General features: G+C 40.8%; 1 protein-coding gene across 5 annotated transcripts in view; it reads right to left on the reverse strand.

Moving 5' to 3' along the window:
• LOC119855825 (spindle assembly abnormal protein 6 homolog) overlaps window positions 1-17565 on the reverse strand; it is a 39259-nt gene extending 21694 nt beyond the window's left edge. For 3 of the 5 annotated variants that reach the window (XM_043515081.1, XM_043515079.1, XM_043515078.1), the window contains exons 1-8: window positions 17436-17511; window positions 10152-10212; window positions 9544-9623; window positions 8425-8529; window positions 6420-6591; window positions 5055-5132; window positions 4802-4921; window positions 4263-4454 (exon numbers count right to left, since the gene is read on the reverse strand). In XM_043515081.1, coding sequence (XP_043371016.1) covers window positions 4263-4454; window positions 4802-4921; window positions 5055-5132; window positions 6420-6591; window positions 8425-8529; window positions 9544-9623; window positions 10152-10212; window positions 17436-17452 — 825 coding nt within the window. In that variant the 5' untranslated portion in view covers window positions 17453-17511. Of the gene's footprint in view, window positions 1-4262; window positions 4455-4801; window positions 4922-5054; window positions 5133-6419; window positions 6592-8424; window positions 8530-9543; window positions 9624-10151; window positions 10213-17435 lie in introns of those variants that run through there. The other 2 variants (XM_043515077.1, XM_043515080.1) reach the window with 2 other exon arrangements.
• Window positions 17566-18382: the final 817 nt, after the last annotated feature.

The following is an 18382-nucleotide window of genomic DNA, read 5'->3' on the forward strand; positions in this document are numbered from 1 at the left end:
ACCGTGATGGGTTTCTGATTGTGCATATCTTTACCTACAATACAGCATGGAGCACTCCAAAGCTTGGATCATGCAAGACTAAATCAGGTCTTATGAGGTTGGGTTTTTTTTAAACCACCACCACCCTGGTCAAAAAATGCAAGTTTTTTTGCAGGAAAGGGTCAGAGTGAAAACCAGAGAAACCTACCTCAGCCAATAGCCCAGGCTTGAGAGGTAAGGAGCAGGAAAAAAGATAGATAGACCAACCTTCCTCAGAACAGCCAATGGCCTTGTGGTTAGGGCACTCATTTGGGATGTGGGAGACTCAGGTTGAAGTCCTTGCTCTGGCTGGCTCAGAATATAGTTTTTCATCCCATGTCACTTCAAAATCAGACAGAGCAGGGACTTGAACCCAGGTCTCCCACCCTAACCACCAGGCTACTGGCTATTCTGAAGTAGGTCTCTATATCTCACTCACTCCTTTCCCCACTTCTCTTCTCCCACCCCACCCCCAAAAAAAGGGGGGAAGGTCCCAACTTTGTCCTGATGTGCAAAAGGAAAAAATTCTGAAGTCGTGAAAATTTTCACAAAACAGGAAACATTTCCTGCTCAACTCTACTCATGAGCTCTAGGGACTGGAGGGCCACAGCCTCTCCAGCGACACACTATTCTATTTTGTGCTGCTGTTCAGCAACAATGCAGCTGGTCTCCAAGTTTTACTCTCACTGCTGAGTGTAGAGTGGAAGGGGCAACACCTACGCCATTGAAACAACATCATAACCTTACAGGATCATTGATTACCCAGATATCTTGGGCACACATTATCAGAACTGTAATGACTTTTTATTATAATTAGAAGATGATGGTATGATCCAAAACTCTGTTATTGTAATAAAGAATAGCAGATTTAGACAATCAAGGTTGTACCATGTATGGTTTAGTGATCGAGCATGTTGTAATAAAAATTTGCAATTTAGACTTGAATAGACCATACCTATGCAAAAAATAATTATTGCTGAATAGAGTCAAAAATATTGGCCAGGCCTTAAAAGAGAATCCCAATGGTAGGTGTTGAGAAGGTGGTCACACAAGCAGGTTTCTCTCTATTTCTTCCCCATCCATTTCAAATAGAAGTTTCTAGAAACAATATCAGAGAAATGGGGAAGTAAAAGTAATAAAGATAAAACCCAATTTTCCTGCTCCTGCCTATAAGTCAAGACACTGTCAATCTGAGTATCTTGCCTCTCAATATGGCTGACCAGGACACTGCCACACTAGAGGTAACACTGCATGCAAGCACTGGATTCAGTATTATTTCACAAATTTGCCAGGCACTTTACAGAACAACTTCAGTGATTGATTCCTGCACAAGAGCTTACAATCTAATTTTAAATAGTAGCAGGATAGATTCTATTTAGATTTTGTAAATGTTTTTGCCAAGGACTATGAGGCATGAAAGAAGTTTATTAGTTTCTCCCACCCCCTCATGTCTTTTGTTTTTTTTGCGGGGCACCCAAATAATTTGCCAGGTCATATCTGAAAGTTTTGTGGAGAAGAACTAAACTTAAACTTTAAATCAGCTGGAGACCATCTCTTTTTAAATCAGGGTACCAGAGACCATGCTCAGGGGAATTCCCTTTTGCAAAGTTAGCAGTGACACTATCAGGGTCTGCAAGGTTCACAAAACATTAATGCCTGTTCATTCCCTTCCACCAAAAAACATTAACTAACTCTTATCTGTCATGCTCACACCTTACTGTACATTAATATGAATGAACTACACAATTTCAGTTTATCAACAATGTAACCATATGTCACTGAAACAGCACTGTCCTACTTTCAGGACCTTTCCCAATGTTCTTGTTCTGTATTACAAGAACACCATGTTTTCTCTAGCTTTTTTGTAAATGTCAGCAAAACAGCAAGCTGACAGGTCATTGACCAGCTCAGCTGGTGACAGAAAGCAGGTTAGGGTGCGCTTCAGGACCTATCTCCTCTCTCACATGACACTGATGCAGCCTCGCTCTACATGAAGCCTTTCAAAAACTAACCCTCAAAGTAACCCTCACCTCATGCAAACTCAGATCCACAGAGTCCGAGGCCCTGGGCATTGCTATATTAGGTCAGCCTACAAGCAGCCACTACAGCTTATTTTGTAGGGTGGAAATCCTGACCCCTGTCTCAACAAAAGATTTTTGTCTTCCCTTTGGTATCCCACCGAGGGGTTTTTGTCACTGAAGTATATGCTCTGGCCCATGGTTATTACCAAGTTAATAGGCAACATCTTCAGATTTATTACTATTATTATTATTATTATTATTGTTGAATGAGCACTTCATTCTCACTACCTTTCTCGCTGGCTAGTGAATGCCTCTGAACTATCCATTTATATACACACATGGCAAGCATGACTCCTACAGCGTAAGATCCTATCTCTCCCCCATGCCTCAATGAAGGTGTTAGAGAAATAGCTTATATGGCAACACATAAAACTTTAAACATTTTTATTTCTTAAATGGGTTTTATCGCGCTAAAGTAATTATTTTCTAAAATCTATCAAGATGAAGATTACAGAAGACAAACTGATTGATTTATAACCCAGTTCCAAAAGAAAAAGATTACTGTACTGTCTGATTTGCAAGAATGATACAGGTCATAAATTGTTCAAGCTTAAATTTTCATCTTGCTGATCAATAGATGAATGTTGAACCAATTGTTGGGAAAGAGCCCCAGCAATCAGCTGTTTTTATAGGATGTGTGTGTCAAGTTTTCCATAAACTGGTGACATCCCTAGACTTTCACCTGGATAAGCCTGTCAGCTTCCTCAAGGTGGTCTCACGTAACTGGCTTTCCAATATTTTTCAGGGGTCAGAAATCCAGTCTCTGCAGTATGTAAACCACTGAATATTTTTAAATTGCTAATTTAAATGGGACTTTTCACAAAACTGATGCTAAACTAAGGATGATGTGTTGTAGCAGAATCAGTCCCAGATATATGAGAGACATAAGATGGGCAAGGTAATATTTTTTCTGGGACCAACTTCTGTTGGTAAGAGAGATAAGCTTTCCAGTTTACACAGAGCTCTTTTTCAGGTCACCTGAAGAAGGGAGGAAAGGGTTAGCCAGTACATAACAACTGAATTTTAAGAAGAAAGCTTTAAAACTGGCACTGATGTTGATGTTGGTTTTCTACATTAAGACATTTAACCAACTCCAGATTACAGATTTGATTGACTTTGATAAAATTCTTCTAGTTGGGATTATTAAACAGACAGCCACATTCCTAGGGTCCTCTTTAGAATTTATAAGAGCTGATTATTTTGGTATTAAATTTGATGATCAAACCCAAATTCAATAGTACTACTAAAGGTTTTGATTTGACCTATTTTTAGTTGAATATTAGTAAGAATACATTAAATCAAATCAAGAGAACATATCACCAAAGTTAAGTATTTTAATTTATAAAAAAACAGTCACATTTCTTTCAATAAGCATTGTGGGTCCAGAACCTTTGAGGACTTGGGTCAACCTAAAAGCCTGAATCCTCTCTCCCTAATTAGCCTTTGGTTCCCACAAATGCTTTATCTCCCTCCCTCCTTAATTAAGAGTGATCTCTTCCTTAAATTAAGTTGTATTTAATATGTGGGGTTAGATGGAAGCAATAGCACAGAAAGAGGAGTAAATGTTTAGGCAAATGGGTTTAATACAGGTATAGGGATGGGGCATTCTAAGGGCAATAGCCAGTTACCATGGAGGGGTTTGGATAATTGCTATATGGTTATTCAGAAACAGCTATACAATGCTTATGCAAATAGATTTTCCTGAGCCAGAGTGCAAGGATTTGCAAAATAGAAATAAACATATAATTATGGTCAATAATTACGCAGCAGCTACATGCTTGGGTTGGAGGAAACATTTCAGTACAGACTGTATGTAGAGTCAGAACTACTTCAGTAGCAATTTTACATGCTTTATTTACTCTCCCCACCTACTTTGGAGCAGGCTGTAACAATATATTAAGGTTTGGATAGTCAAAGGGTCTAAAATCCCAGTCTAAGTGTATCAAAATAAGGGGCCAGATCCTTAGCTGATGTGAACTGGCAGAACTCCGTTGACTGAAGCTGAGCTATGCTTATTTACATCAGCTAAATATCTGACACAAAAAGACTTTTAAGTTTACTGGAATTCATTAAGTGAATCAATTTTAAAGACAAAAACATTACCAGTAACACAATTTTAATTCCCCAATAAGTATACCATTTATTATACTAGTTTTACTATACCTCTTCAAGTCCTGCAAGTTTGGATTTCAGCTCCCTTATAGAAGATTCAGATCTGTATTTTCTCTCTGTGAGATCCTTATTAACAGTTTCCAATTCAGATACCCTCGTTTCTAAGTGATGTACTTTTCTGTTGCAAGTTGCTTCCATCTCTTTCTTTTGCTGTTCATGCTGAAGGTGGTACTGTGCTTGAATCTTAAGCATGAAGACAAGGATATTAGTGAAGTCATGCATATATACAGCATACAGACAAACATCTAATTTTACATACTGATAAGTTAATTTAAAATTAAATTAAATACAGTTAAACAAAAAAACTGCACACCATGCTCACAAGAGATACAGACAATATTAACAACTCAACATTTACGCATTTCCCCTTCACTGTAGAGTTCAGGGAGTCTCTTTTTTAGAAGAAGCTATTAGATGAGGGACTATTTACTTCAACAGATTGCCAAAAAGTACTTTTGCATATGTATGCTATAGATATGAAGTATTCTGATGCTACTCTACCTGAGACAAATGGCTATATTTCTACTTACCTGTAGCACTTTCTCCTTTTCTGCTGTGATTTCTTGGGAGTACTCGTCAGTCAATAAAGTGAACTGTGATGTCCATTCATTTTGCAGTTTATCCAGTTCCTTATTTTTTTCTGCCAAAGCCTAAAAATATCACATGCTGATTTCTGTTTGTATAGCAGTTATATTTTTTTTTAAAAAGTCAATTTGGTATAGATTTAGCACCACACTTTCAGGGTTTGGTTTGCTTTTTTAAAAATAAAAGGCTGCTTCCTACCTGCGCTGTTACAGTTAGCCTTTTCGAAAGCCCCTCTTCTGATCTGTGTAGTTTATCTTCCAAGATACTGTTTTCCATCTATTAAAAAACACGAAACCCCCACAAAACTATAATATAATCATTAAGCAGCCCACACTAAAATTACAGATTTTTACTTTATAATAAGTACGTAATACATAAAATGACCATATTATTACTATCAGTGGTGACAGTATACAATAAATTAGGAAGTCTCCTTCCAAACCACTAGCAAAATTAAATATATATATATATATAATTTTGTTTTCATTACACTTTTATGGTAACGTTATAGGATTGGGGAAGGCAGGAATGGAGGAAAGAAATTTGCTCACAATATTGTAATGGATTTGATTTAAAAAGGAAGATCTCTAAAGCACTTAAATATTTTTTTATTTTCCATGCAAATTTGCTTATCTATTTGTTTCTCTGTTTCTTCTAGAAAGAAAAGAATTATGCCTAACTTCAAACACACTTGTTCATCACAGTTTGAAAGTCAGACTTAGCTGTTATTGGAGTCACACTCCATTTAAGAGATTTTAAAATAGCAGATGGGTGGGGGGAAATATCCTTATGAAGCAAAGAGCATATATACCACCTGTAAGGGACCTACTTGTGCCAGCCTAGATTTGAAGAGGAGGGAATTCTTTCCCATAGCACAAACTTTCCTTTAGCTACAAAATTATCCTCATAGGGAGTTGAGGGAGATTCATTAGTTTAACATCAGAAAGAAATCTGGAACTAATTAGAGGTTTAACACATTCAGCATCTCTAGTTTTTCCCCCTCGTAGTATAGTTTTCAAAACACTGTCTAAAACACTTCTCAAAACAAGTCTAGTTATACTAGGCAGGCCTATTAAATGGAAACTTTCTAGTGTTACTGCTTATTAATTTTCAAACAAATATACAAGAAGATAAAAACTTGCATCTATATACACACCTAAGACATTGGGCGCAATTTTCCATCTAATTTAAAAACTGGTAAAAAAAACCCAAAGACAACTCTCTTGAAGTCACCTGAATTACACCCAATAAGATGAGAATCAGGCTAACTGTTTATACATATGGTATGTGCACAGCACCAGCTTAGCAATAACAGGTAGCCATGTACTAATCATATGCTTTAAATAGCCTTCTAATTTGGCACTTGATCTTGGAATTGGATTTGTATGTATGGACCATTACCCCTACTGGGAAACCCATTCAAGTCATGGGGCTCTACATGAAAGGATGGACCTACATGGATCATACCAAGGTTCAAGATTTATCTTGTTCTATCTGATCTATAAGGGTTTTAATTGATAGTACTTGTGTTAATTCTTAATAAAAGAAAGACTTAAAGCTAACCTTTAAATTTTTAATGCAGATGGCAAGATATTTCTTGATGTCACTGTCACTTCCTGCCAAAAGCTTTAGAGACAAGTGAGTGAGATGTTTGAATGGATTGGTTTCTACTACATTTAAACATGCAGGCATGCAGTCCAATGCTGGAGAAGATGTTACAAGTTGAATTAAAAACCTATAAACACACCAACAAAAGGCAAGTATTAAAAACATTCTCTTGAATCAAAAAGGTTACATCCATTTAAACCTCACTGACTCCCTGGGCTTCTCCCACCATTTAATAGATACACTGAGACATCTGCGAATTCAACCAAGCGCCTCCTCTTGACCAGCTCTCAACAGGGTGGCCACCAGAATGGACAACCACATCAATTTGGAAAATTGTTTAAACAACAAGGCTGACTGTCTAGAAACAGGCAACTAAATTATGTTCAAATCTGGTCTTGAGGAAGCCATTTTTAAACTGTTTTCAAATGAGTTTTAGACCCAGCTTTCTCCATTGCAGACAGGCCCTAGATGTGCTGCACTAGTCAAGGAGCAAGAAGTACAAAAATGTTCTATCTGCATGAGAAATAGACTAAAGGAAAAAAAAGTGTTTGTTTTTTTTCTAAATTGAGTTAGCTAACATGATTTGATACACCACTTAACATCTAGCATACACAATTTAACACAATAATAGTGCTGGGTGCCATGATGTAGCTCCTCAGGATTTGTCTAGGAAAAGAGGTGTGTTGTGTGGTTACTAATACATGGTAAGAAGGTAAAATTATAGTAAAAACAAGACAATTGTAGTTTTTACACATGCTAGCAGGTCAAGGTGAACCCTAGGTTCTCCCTTTGTGTTTACTTCAACCTGCTAACACACATGAAGACTAAAAACCTTTAGACCTCATCTACACCACATGGTTAACTCGAGGGAGTGAATGTATTTGAAAAGGCTAGGATAGATACTCCCCAAACATCTGTTCCAAGATACAATGCACAAGAGCAGCATGAAAGATGGCACTCAGGATATGTCTGCACTGCAACTGGGAAATGTGATTACAGCATTAAAGTTAGCTCAAATAACAAAAGCAGCAGCAGCCCAGGGAATGGCTACTTGAGTACTCACCTATGGACATGGGCAGGCAGGACTAGCTAATGCACCTTCCTGTGCTGCCACACCTTCACTGCTATTGTTGTTGAACTAGCTTTGATGCTACAATCACACCTCCTGATTGCAGTGAAGACATACCCATAGATGCTTATGCACGAAGCTGAGAACAGGTAATCAAGGATGGCAGGTAACACAAATTGAGACAAGCACAGATAATAAATAAGAGAGGGCAGAGTTATGTACGACTTTTAAGAGGGTAACAAGATGCTTTAATCTGATTCAATAGTGAAAGGGGAAAAAGTGGAAGGGTTGAAAGTGGGCAGTAACGCGAACAAAACAAGAGGCAATGAAAATGGCCTTAGCTGCAATATCTTGCAGGAAGAGGAAAGAGACAATGTCGATTTCAGGGATACCAGAGAGGAAGTTGTTGCAGTAGGCAAAGTGACAGTGAGGGCCTGAAGGAAGGATTTGTTTGAGAGGATGGAAAGAGAACTTTTGAAAAGCTGAGGAAGAAGTGGCAAGATTTAGATATGGCCTGGATGTGTGAGGCGATGTAGGAATCAAGTCAACATCCACATTGCAGGCCTGAATGATGGGGGGAATGGTGGTGTTGACAAGGAAAGAGAATTTTAGGTTTTTAAATTACCAGTAGGACTGCAAAGTGGTCTTCCTCTACCATTTTTTCTTAGCAGAGTTAAGGAACTTTGCAAGTACAAAACGACATGAACAGCTCCCCTGGCTACCCCCATCTCTGGCACTTGTAAAGGCATTACTCATCATCACCACGATATCCAAGCACCCATACAACCAACTGTGAGGGCAGCACTGAAATGCTCGCTCAGGTAAGGATTTCCATTTATTGAAAGCTCCTTTCTAATCCAAATTCCATCAAAATAATGAAACTGCCCTTACCGAGGCACTTGCTTGCCTTGTTCCAAAATGCATTGTTCTAACAAATCAATGAATTTCTGGGGAAAAGCTGAAAAATCTACAAGCAGTCCTTGTTGGCTCTTTAAACTGCAAAGGAAACAAAAGGTTGGCAATGGTAAAGGATAACAGTCAAGAGAAAATAATCTTTATTCTTAAACACTGTCAGTCTATAAAACAAATTAGCTTTTCTAAATGGGATCTGGGTGGTAGTGCTGTATTACTCAAACATCAATTTTTCTGTCATTAGCAGTTTCCCTTAGTTGGGCAGTTTTTCCTCTGTACTCTCTTATTAGAATGCATCCGATGAAGTGAGCTGTAGCTCACGAAAGCTTATGCTCTAATAAATTTGTTAGTCTCTAAGGTGCCACAAGTACTCCTTTTCTTTTTGCGAATACAGACTAACACGGCTGCTACTCTGAAACCTGTCTTATTAGAAGGTTTCAGTTTCTTCCCTCCTATTAAAGTAGGATCTGGATAGTAAATGAGACAGTCATATCTTTGAGAACACACACACAAAGATAGTTACTACAAAACAGTTTAAGAGAAAAGAATCTTATTTCTTTTTTAATACCAATTCCCACCTATGTAAAAAGCCACCAGACATGGACTTTAGTAAAGACAGAAATACTATATGCACCATAACTTCAGACACTATATGAACACAACTCAAAAGTTCACAAAATTAATTTTCAACAGAATAAAATAGAACTTTCAAAGAACCAAATTCATTCTGTTAGGCAGCATAACTAACAAGGACAACTTTTTACTATGTTAAGAGAAGTTTTACATTATTTATTAATACAATACTTTAAAGAAGGATTATCATCTCGTTTCCTATACTTATACTCCTCTATGATACAAAGAAATCTTTCAGAACAGAATCTGCTTCCGAACTCAAGTGCTGACACCTACACCAGTAAGTAAATTATATTAAAATGACAACACAATGCAGGGGGTATGTAAACTGCAAAGGTTTTGTAGTAACAGTAAATGAAGTAAGAAACACAGAATACTGTACATATTTGTTTTTAAAACAACATTCACAGTTAATGATAGCAAGTTCCATTGTTTCTCAGAGAAAAGCAGCAAGATAGCAATTACCTCTGAAAATCTTCCTCTCCTATAGCAAGAGAATACAAGAATAATGGATCTGCATCATCTGTAATACGCACTGTAAGTTCCTGTCAAAGTTAGAATAGAATTATATTAACATTATTTGTTGAACATTAACAATGTGCCTCTTGGCACCATAAAGTATACATAGTCACGACACATGTAAAAAGTTTATATTTACAAAAAAGACAAATGAACTACAATTAAGATACATTGGTGTACATTGTACAAGGTGTACATTGTACAAAGTGACTAAAGTGGTGTTTTGAATCACACCTTTGGTTCAGACTTTTTTTATTTTGGTAAATAATAGCAGATCATTAGTGGTGACTCACATTGACAAGTGTAGTCAAGTTTATCTACAATAATATTTTGTATGATCCCTAAACTCATCACGGTACACTTAAACAAGATTATATGATTATACAGAGATTTACAGAAAAGCAACTCATAGAATTTCATAGCAACTCATAGAAACTTAAGCAATGCAAAAAGCAAAAAAGCCTGTGTCACTGCATCAAGGCAGTTTACATTCTGTTTTAGCTCACAAAAGATAGCAGAAATACAAGAAAATCATTTTTTGATTCAGAGCATACCTTCTTATGGATAGGACTGGATGATGTACAAGTTTCAACAGTTAGCCTTACATCAGCCCTCCTACAATATAAACAGAGAATCTCACACTCAACAAGAGACATTTCATCAAAAGATCAAGATTAACATTTGAACTCATGCTTTCTACAAATGTATTGTAACATGGTGTTAACAAAACAAAACAAAAAGAAAAACAGCACTACAGTTCCATTCCTGCTCGGAATAAAGTTATGTATAGCTGGACAACTTGATTAACATTTGAGTGAAGTTGCAAATGCCTAACCAGTCAATAGGTTCAGGAATCAAAACACTTACTCAATGTTTAATGAAGACTGACGTCTCTCAGTGCACAAAGTTAAGCACATGCAATGAGACTTTTCAGAATTGTTGCCCTATTTTCTACCATAGTTGCCAGCACAACTTAATCCTCTGTATTGTTTCTACCTACAGACACTCTTTCAGATCTAATACTTTTAGATTTCCGCATACCACAATATTAACTGTTTCTTGTTTTCATTTTGGGTGTTTAATATTGGCTAGTGCTGTAGTGACTGCATGGACTGAAGAGATTCTTCAACCATTACAACTTTTTCCTTAAGTTCAGAAATAAATGGAACAAAGTTTCAACTTTTTATCAATACTTTCTTCTAATGACTTAGTAGCCTATAAAACTACTTGGAATGAACTCTCAGAAGTTACATTTTTTTATTTATTTATTTTTAAATCTTCCTTAGCAATGAGTATTCACGTTCTCAGAGGAATGCGGAGCCTCTTCAGGAAAGGATCTGCGCATTATCCAGCCACCAGAAACAGCAGTGGCAGATCTCTAGTAGACAAGACCTTAAATCCCCCAGGCCTTTCCATGCTGTGGTTACTTCACCTTGAAAGACACGGAGAATGCTAAACCATGAATAAAAACTACAGCACTAGCTAGATCCTCGATTTTCAATGCTGAGAGCCAAATTTTCAGAAGAGCTCAGCACCTACTCAGGGGTCAGCTCCCATTTAGGTACCTAAATATGTGCTAGAGTTTCAAAATAACTCAGCGTCAAATGCGGTGATAATTTCTGAAAATCTGGCCAGTTATTTTGATGCCTAAATGGGAGCTGAGGTCTTCTGAAAAATGCAAACTTAGCAATCAGTCTGCCCTAAATTCAAGCTAATTAAAAGCTAAAAGTAAAATATTTTCCCTGTCTCAACTGTGTTATATCACTGCCATAAAATGTTCTCAAGAATTCAGTGGCATACTGGCAATTAGGAGCCAAGAGCACAAGATTTGAAAGGCTCCAGACTGGCGACATCAATGGGGCCACAATGACAGATCATATTAATCCAAGTCAGACAGCGCTACAGGAGCGAATACAGCGAGTACAATGGGATGCAGGCAAGATTGAACAGTTTCTTAATTATTTTTAATAAAGTTTAAAAAAAATAATGGTACTGTTGTGACAGGAAATTGTTTATTCTCCAATTATATAAATTTAATTACATCCTACATGAACTTACACTATGGTAATTAGCATCTTGCGGTCCCCTGCCTTGCTACAACTGCACCATAAATTCCTCAAAGCTGCATATACAGATGGTTAAATTTCAGACCTAACAGTCTCAGCTTTGGACTTAAGAAGTCAGAATGTTCCAGGTATCCTGTGGAAGCAAAGCCTCAAGAATTCCTTCACATTTCTTTAGACAAGGTGGTTCTACCGTTAGACAACATCATAGATTTGTCAAAAAGTTTTGTAAGCACGCTAAGTTGTATAAACATGTTGTATTTTACAGAATGTTTTGTACTCATGCAACACTTTATTGTGGAAACTTATTAGCAAGTAAACTGTATATAATCTGTTTGCGTATGCAGAATCTGTCAGAAGTATTGTCAAAAATAAACCGTGTGCTAGAAGCTAGGGATAATTGTTACAGAGGTCTGTGTGAACTTCAAAATATGTAGAAAACTAGATAAGAAACGGGATGAAAGGTTTGTGGTAATACAGTAAAATCACTCTCTGTTGTAAACAAGTGGAGGTATAAATATGAGCAAAATTGAGCCAATAGTTTTGGAACAGTGTAAATATAAACTTTATGCCTGTTCTCCAGATTGGGTAAAGTATTAACCCTTTCTGTATTGTGCTGATTTATCAATCTGATTGAGAGTCATCAGAATTGAACCCATCAACACTGCTAAGGATCCTGTGGAATTTAGAATCGCTGAAGGACCAAATACATTAAGCACAGGCATGCAAGAGGAAATGGGAGGTGATGCATTTACAAGGTGGTGGTTTGCACTTGTGATGGGGAAATTTCACCTTTGTCTCAGGGAATATGGTAGATTACTAATTCCCCTGAAGTCTACATGAGGCCTAAAGGGTATGTTTATGCTTAAAACGCGACAATGGCGCAGCTCCCATCAGTATAGATAATCCACCTCCAAGAGGCAATAGCTAGGTTGACAGAAGAATTCTTCCATCGACCTAGCACCGTCTATGCCAGGGGTTAGGTTGGTACAGCTATGTTTTCCAGGGTTGTAGATTTTTCACCCCCTTGAGAATCGTACCTATACCAATGTAAATTCCTAGTGTAGATCTGGTCTCAGAGACATGAGGAGCCCACAACACATTTAGAATACTTGTAGCTCCTTGTGAGCACAAAAGGAGACAAATACCAGCAAGTACAAGTGTATTAAACCAAGTTACGAGAGGAAGAGATGATAGTCATGCTGGAGGGAAGGTACAGTACTTGAGCAACAGAGTAAAAGCCCATCAGAACTTTTCAGAGGTTTTCAAAGTCCATCACATCATTTGCACACTAGATAAATACAAAATATCTGTGGAGCAATTCACATCTGATTTTCCAAATTCCCTTATCTCAGAAATTACTTCTGATTTCCCCAAATATAGCTAACAAAAAAAGTACATACATATGCCAGGTACAGATTTGAAATTGAAAGACCATTTCATAGTGGGGGGCCTGTTTCAGACATAAATAGAAGGCGGTCTACAATCTTAAATGTGAATAGTCTCTTCCAATTAGTCCCTATAATGCCATGACATATACATTGGAGCTCTGCCTACTGCCCTTGTCCATGAGTATTCTGTGTTAGGCTATGCTGGAAGCACTCTTGCGATCAGTCATATGCTCCTCGCTCAGCCCAAGTCCTTGAGGCAGGGCTACAGTGATAAAATGGTGATAAGTGTCATGGCAGTGCTGCTCTCAGATAAGAAAAAGCAGGTTACAGGGCTACAATGGAATCCCTTTTGGCAAGAGCAATGTTCAAGTCTTGCATACATGTAAGCCACTGCTACAGTAAAATACAATGGAGCCCTCTTACCCTTAAAGATGCCTCCCACCCCCGTTTCAGGGTTGAGACATGTTGGTAGGGCAGTATGCGGAAGTTTGTACTGCTGCTGCCCAGTATTTGTTTTGTTAATTAAATAAAAGAATTTAGTGTCCAAAATTTAGTTAATTTAGAACTAAATCCACTAAAATTAAATAAAAAATGGTATCCCATGACAAAAACATTGAATGTGACAATTAGCACAGCTGACTTGGGGGAATTTGAATATGTGTTTCTTTACTTATACAGTATTTAGAAATCAAAAGTTATAATTACTGTGTCCTATAGTGTCCTATAGAGGGGTCATCATTCAGATGGTTAGTAGATTTCGAGTTAGCAGATGCTGGGTTTGTTAACCTACAGCTTGAGCATCGACACACATCTGCAACCCCAGGTTAACAACTATTGAACCCTGAGTCTCAACCTGGGATTCTAGAGTCTATACTACATTATGTGGGACTGAATCCAACCACCTGTATCCCAAACTTCCTATTGCCCTCCCAAAATGTGGCCACTCTAGTCCTTCATTCGTGGTGCAGTGCGGGAAAATTTTACTGTCCACAAACCAGAGTGTCCCGAGAACAGTCAGCCCATGGGATCTTGGAATACTTTTGGTGCACTTCCAGAGCAAAGTCCAGTGCAGATGCATCTACACTGGGCAAAGCAATAGAGTTGTGTATGATATTTTCTTACAGTGCTAGCTGACTGAAAGCTACAACATCCAAGGATATGTCTACAGTGCAATAAATCACCCACTGCTGGTTCATGTCAGCTGACTCAGGCTTGCAGGGCTCCAGCTATGAAATTGCAGTGTACCCTAAGGGAGCCCGAACGCTGCAATTTTATAGCCCCGCAGCCTGAACCCCATTACCTTGCATCAGCTACATGGGCCAGCCATGGTTTTATTGCAGTGTAGACATACCCAAGTGTACCACCTTCCCTAGTAAACTTTCTGGCTCTTACTGTCCTGTTAGTGCTCCTCATGGGACTGTTTCTCTCATTTACAGGGCTCCAAACATTTATCATACACCTTCTGAGTCCAGGGTGATAGCAAAGATGATGTTTCAGTGGGGTCCTAAACTTCCCAGCAGAGCACTTTTCCTGAATTCATGAGAGGGGAGCAGAGACTGTGCTAAACTTGCCATCCAAGTGCTTGATTTGAGTCATGCACTGCAAGCAAGAGCAGTGCAAACTTTCTCACCCAGCAACAGTATGATGCACTTCAATCCAGTCCTGAAACATTCCTACAAGATGCATCATGACACAGCTACAGCAGCAATCTGGTTGCAGCATTACCTTACCACATCATTCTGTCTAAACCAGTGATATTATTAAAGAAACCCTGAAGTTTGTAAGACAATACTATGACAATACTGCAGTTGGTTAATACAAAACATAGTATAGTCAGGAAAACAACTATCAGAGGAGACAAGAGGAATGTCATGCCTAGAGTAAGATTTTTACATTTCTCACTTTCTCCTTCCAACTCTTCTAGGCTGCTCTTTGGCAGTGTGCAAGTCATGCTGATTTATGTGGTGGGGTTGTAATATGTGCAAATGGAGACTAGGAAGAATCTAAGATAATTGACACTTGTGACTTAAGATGTGATTTCAGTCCAGGTCCATCCCACCACGTAAGAACATTTACTCAGTTCTCCCAAGCTAGCTCAGCACATGGAATAACTAAATCCTGAGAGACCCAGAGTTGGTAAATCAGAAAGTGACACTCCTCCATCTGATTTAATACTTTAATACTGAACCAGCACCCAACATGGTCCTAGGGGACATTGGGTCCTGCACATGCCATCCTTTAGATGAAATTTAATAGACAGAACTTGGCCATATGTGGAAAATAAGGTTCCATGACACACCTTTGAGGGGATCTTGCAAAGAAACCTTCAAGAGCTCAGTATAGAAAGCAAAAAGCTCCATTGCTACCTAGTTTGCAGCAAGGAGCAAATTTGATGGGGAAATATCTGAAACAGAACAACATATACTGGGCTTATGCCAATAGTGATGGTCCCAGTGCAGAAGAAATTGAGGAGCAAAGTGTAAATCATGGAAGTCCTATTATTAAGTAATTAGCAGATTTACCTGAAGATAAGGAATGGAAATGTGAGGAAAGTGATGGAGAATCGTGCAGTTTTCCTAGCAGCATAAAGGAGACTCATGATAAAGAAGAATGTGGCTCACATGAAAAGGAGAGCAGAGGCAAAGAAAAATCTGGTTTACATGACGAAAAGCAACAGAGAAGAATCAGCCTTGCACGATGACAGAAACCGTGAAAAAAATTGCATGCCACAAATCGATACATCAGATCCTGCTTTATGGCTGGTGATCCTAAGCTCTGCTGATATTGTTTGCACAATTTTGAACTTCAAATTTCTGATCTCAACTGTGGTTTGGCACCATAGGCGCCAACTTCTGCTGGCGCCAGTGGGTGCTTGACCCCCTCTGCCCCGGCCCCGCCCCGACTCCACCCCTGCCCCACCCCTCCCGGCCCCCATTCCAACTCCTTCCCCAAATCTCCACCCTTGCCCTGCCTCCTCCCCTGAGCACACCACGTTCCCACTCCTTCCCCCTCCCTCCTGAAGCTTGTTACATCACGAAACAGCTATTTTGCAGTAGCAAGCACTGGGAGGAGAAGTGGGGACATGGCGCATTCAGGGGAGGAGGTGGAGGTAAGGTGAGGCACAGGGGCGGGGACGGGAGCTTGGCTACCGGTGGGTGCAGAGCCCTGGAGCACCCACAGAGTCGGCGCCTATGTTTGGCACGATATCCTGTTCCAAGTAAATGTTGTAAGCAAGCATTACAAACTCAGTCGATGGACATGGTGACCGCTACTACTTTTGATGAGATGCTGCCTTGATTTCATTGTGGCTTGCAGAGACAACAGATCTGAAGATCCATCACTGCTGCCAAAGAAATGGTGGAAAACTTAGGAGTTGAGCCTGTCTTCAAGGAAACTCATATTCACTGGAAAATGAGACAGTTTGTTTACAAGGACAGAGGTGAAGTGATGGGAACTTGGAAGAAAAATTAAAGACAGAGGTTTTTTGCCTGCTCATTGACCCTGCTTGAGTGTCAATTGAAGAAAGGTTCGGACAAATGGGAGGGGGAAGGGGAGAAGTTTGGTGTTTCCTAAAGCCTTCCCCAGGCAGTGGTTAGATGAAAACGTTAACTTTTATTTTTTAAAAAAAAAAGTTTCTATCCCTTCTGGTTGGGGGGAAGACTTGAAAATGGGACTCCCCCACAGGCTCAAACACACAAAAAGCAGATAAAAAGAATGCAAAAGTTACCAGTTAAGAACAAAATCATTTTTAACCCAAACTCATGAGTCCTGAATGTTTACAGTTGACAGCCCTGACCTACGGCATGTGTTTGTTACAAGGCTTTAAGGCGTCGACATCTTGTGCAAATGTATTTACAAAGCTAGGGGGTTATGAGAAGAGGAAGGCCGGGGAGCTTTTTTAATGCTACAAGTAAAGGGTTCTGAGTTTGTCAGCGTGGGTGAGGCTGGGGCTGCCAGGCGGCTGGGGCTAGTGACCCCCATTAGCAGTACTGCCTGTCCCAATATTTCTGAAGATAAAATGCGAGAGCTTGGGGGCAGGTTTCCAATGAAGGTCCATGAGCCCGTGCTCCTAGATCCCCTGGGTGCGTTGGAAAGCCTTCCCTGGGCTGGGACTCTGAGCGCACACAAATCCCTTTGCCAGCGCTCACACCCTGCTCTGCGCGCCACAAGGCGGGAAAACAACGTCGGGGGGGGCGGGTCCAGGCGGCCGCTGCGACCCCCTGCACGGAGAGAGCATTGGCGAGTGTGGGCGGCCCGTTCCCGCCCTTCCTCCACGCCCCTGGCTTCCCTTTGCAGGCTCTGCCTGGCCGCCCTCGAGCCCCGGCAGCGGCAAATAACGACCCTAGGGCCCCGCTGTGACGGGGGCAGCCGGAGTCGCACTCACCTCTCCGCGCAGCCCATCACCGCGGCCACCCCCTTACAGAAGAGCAGCTCGGCCCTGCTGCCGGGAGCCCGCGCGCCCCCGCCCAGCCCTAGCGCCGCGCGCCTTAGCCGCCTGCCCGCCCCCAGCCGCCGCTCCCCGCCGAGCGGACCGCGCCGGGCGGAGCCACGGAAGGGGACGCGCCCCCCCCCCCCCGCTGCTCTACTGCTGGGGTTGCCTGAGGCCGCAGGAGACCCTTGCGGTGCCCGGTGCGTTGTTAATCCCTGTCTCCGCCTGAGCCGCAAGCGGAGCACGGGGAGCAACACGCAGCCGAAGAGCCGCTCCGGCATTGCCAGCGGGGCTGGGGGTCCTCCCAGCTCATGAGTCAGCCCCCGCAACGTCCTGGGCTTGGCTTAAAAGCTGTGAGAGTCTCTGCCTCGGATGAAGTGAGCTGTAGCTCACGGAAGCTTATGCTCTAATAAATGTGTTAGTCTCTAAGGGGCCACACGTCCTCCTGTTCTTTTTGCGGATACAGACTAACGCGGCTGCTACTCTGAAACCTTAAAAATAACGGCGGGACAAGGGGGGGGGCTCTTTGTCTTTTGGTTCTCGACCCTGCGAGATAACCCAGGGCGAGAAAGTCCAGCCGGTCTCTGCAGGCGGGAGGGTCGAAAATGAAAAGTGAGGTTCTCTCCGAATGGGGGGGGGGGTCACTTCCTAGCAATGGCCGTATTAACAACATTTGCTTAGTAGCAACGTGCCCGGAAATGATCCCAGCCCACTGACTTGAATGTGAAGGGGATTCGGATAGTAGCAACAGGCAGGCTGCTCAGGAACAACGTTTCGGAAAGACCGGCTCCGGCTGCCGGCAGGGGTGGCGGGAAGGAGGTGCTGGGATAGGCCGCGCCCAAAGGGCAGGGTCTGTAGACCACAGGGAGAAGGAGCCTCCAGCTCCCCTGGGAAACCCCTGC

The sequence above is a fragment of the Dermochelys coriacea genome, chromosome 5, assembly GCF_009764565.3.
Source record: "Dermochelys coriacea isolate rDerCor1 chromosome 5, rDerCor1.pri.v4, whole genome shotgun sequence".
In the NCBI taxonomy this organism is placed as follows: Eukaryota; Metazoa; Chordata; order Testudines; family Dermochelyidae; genus Dermochelys; species Dermochelys coriacea.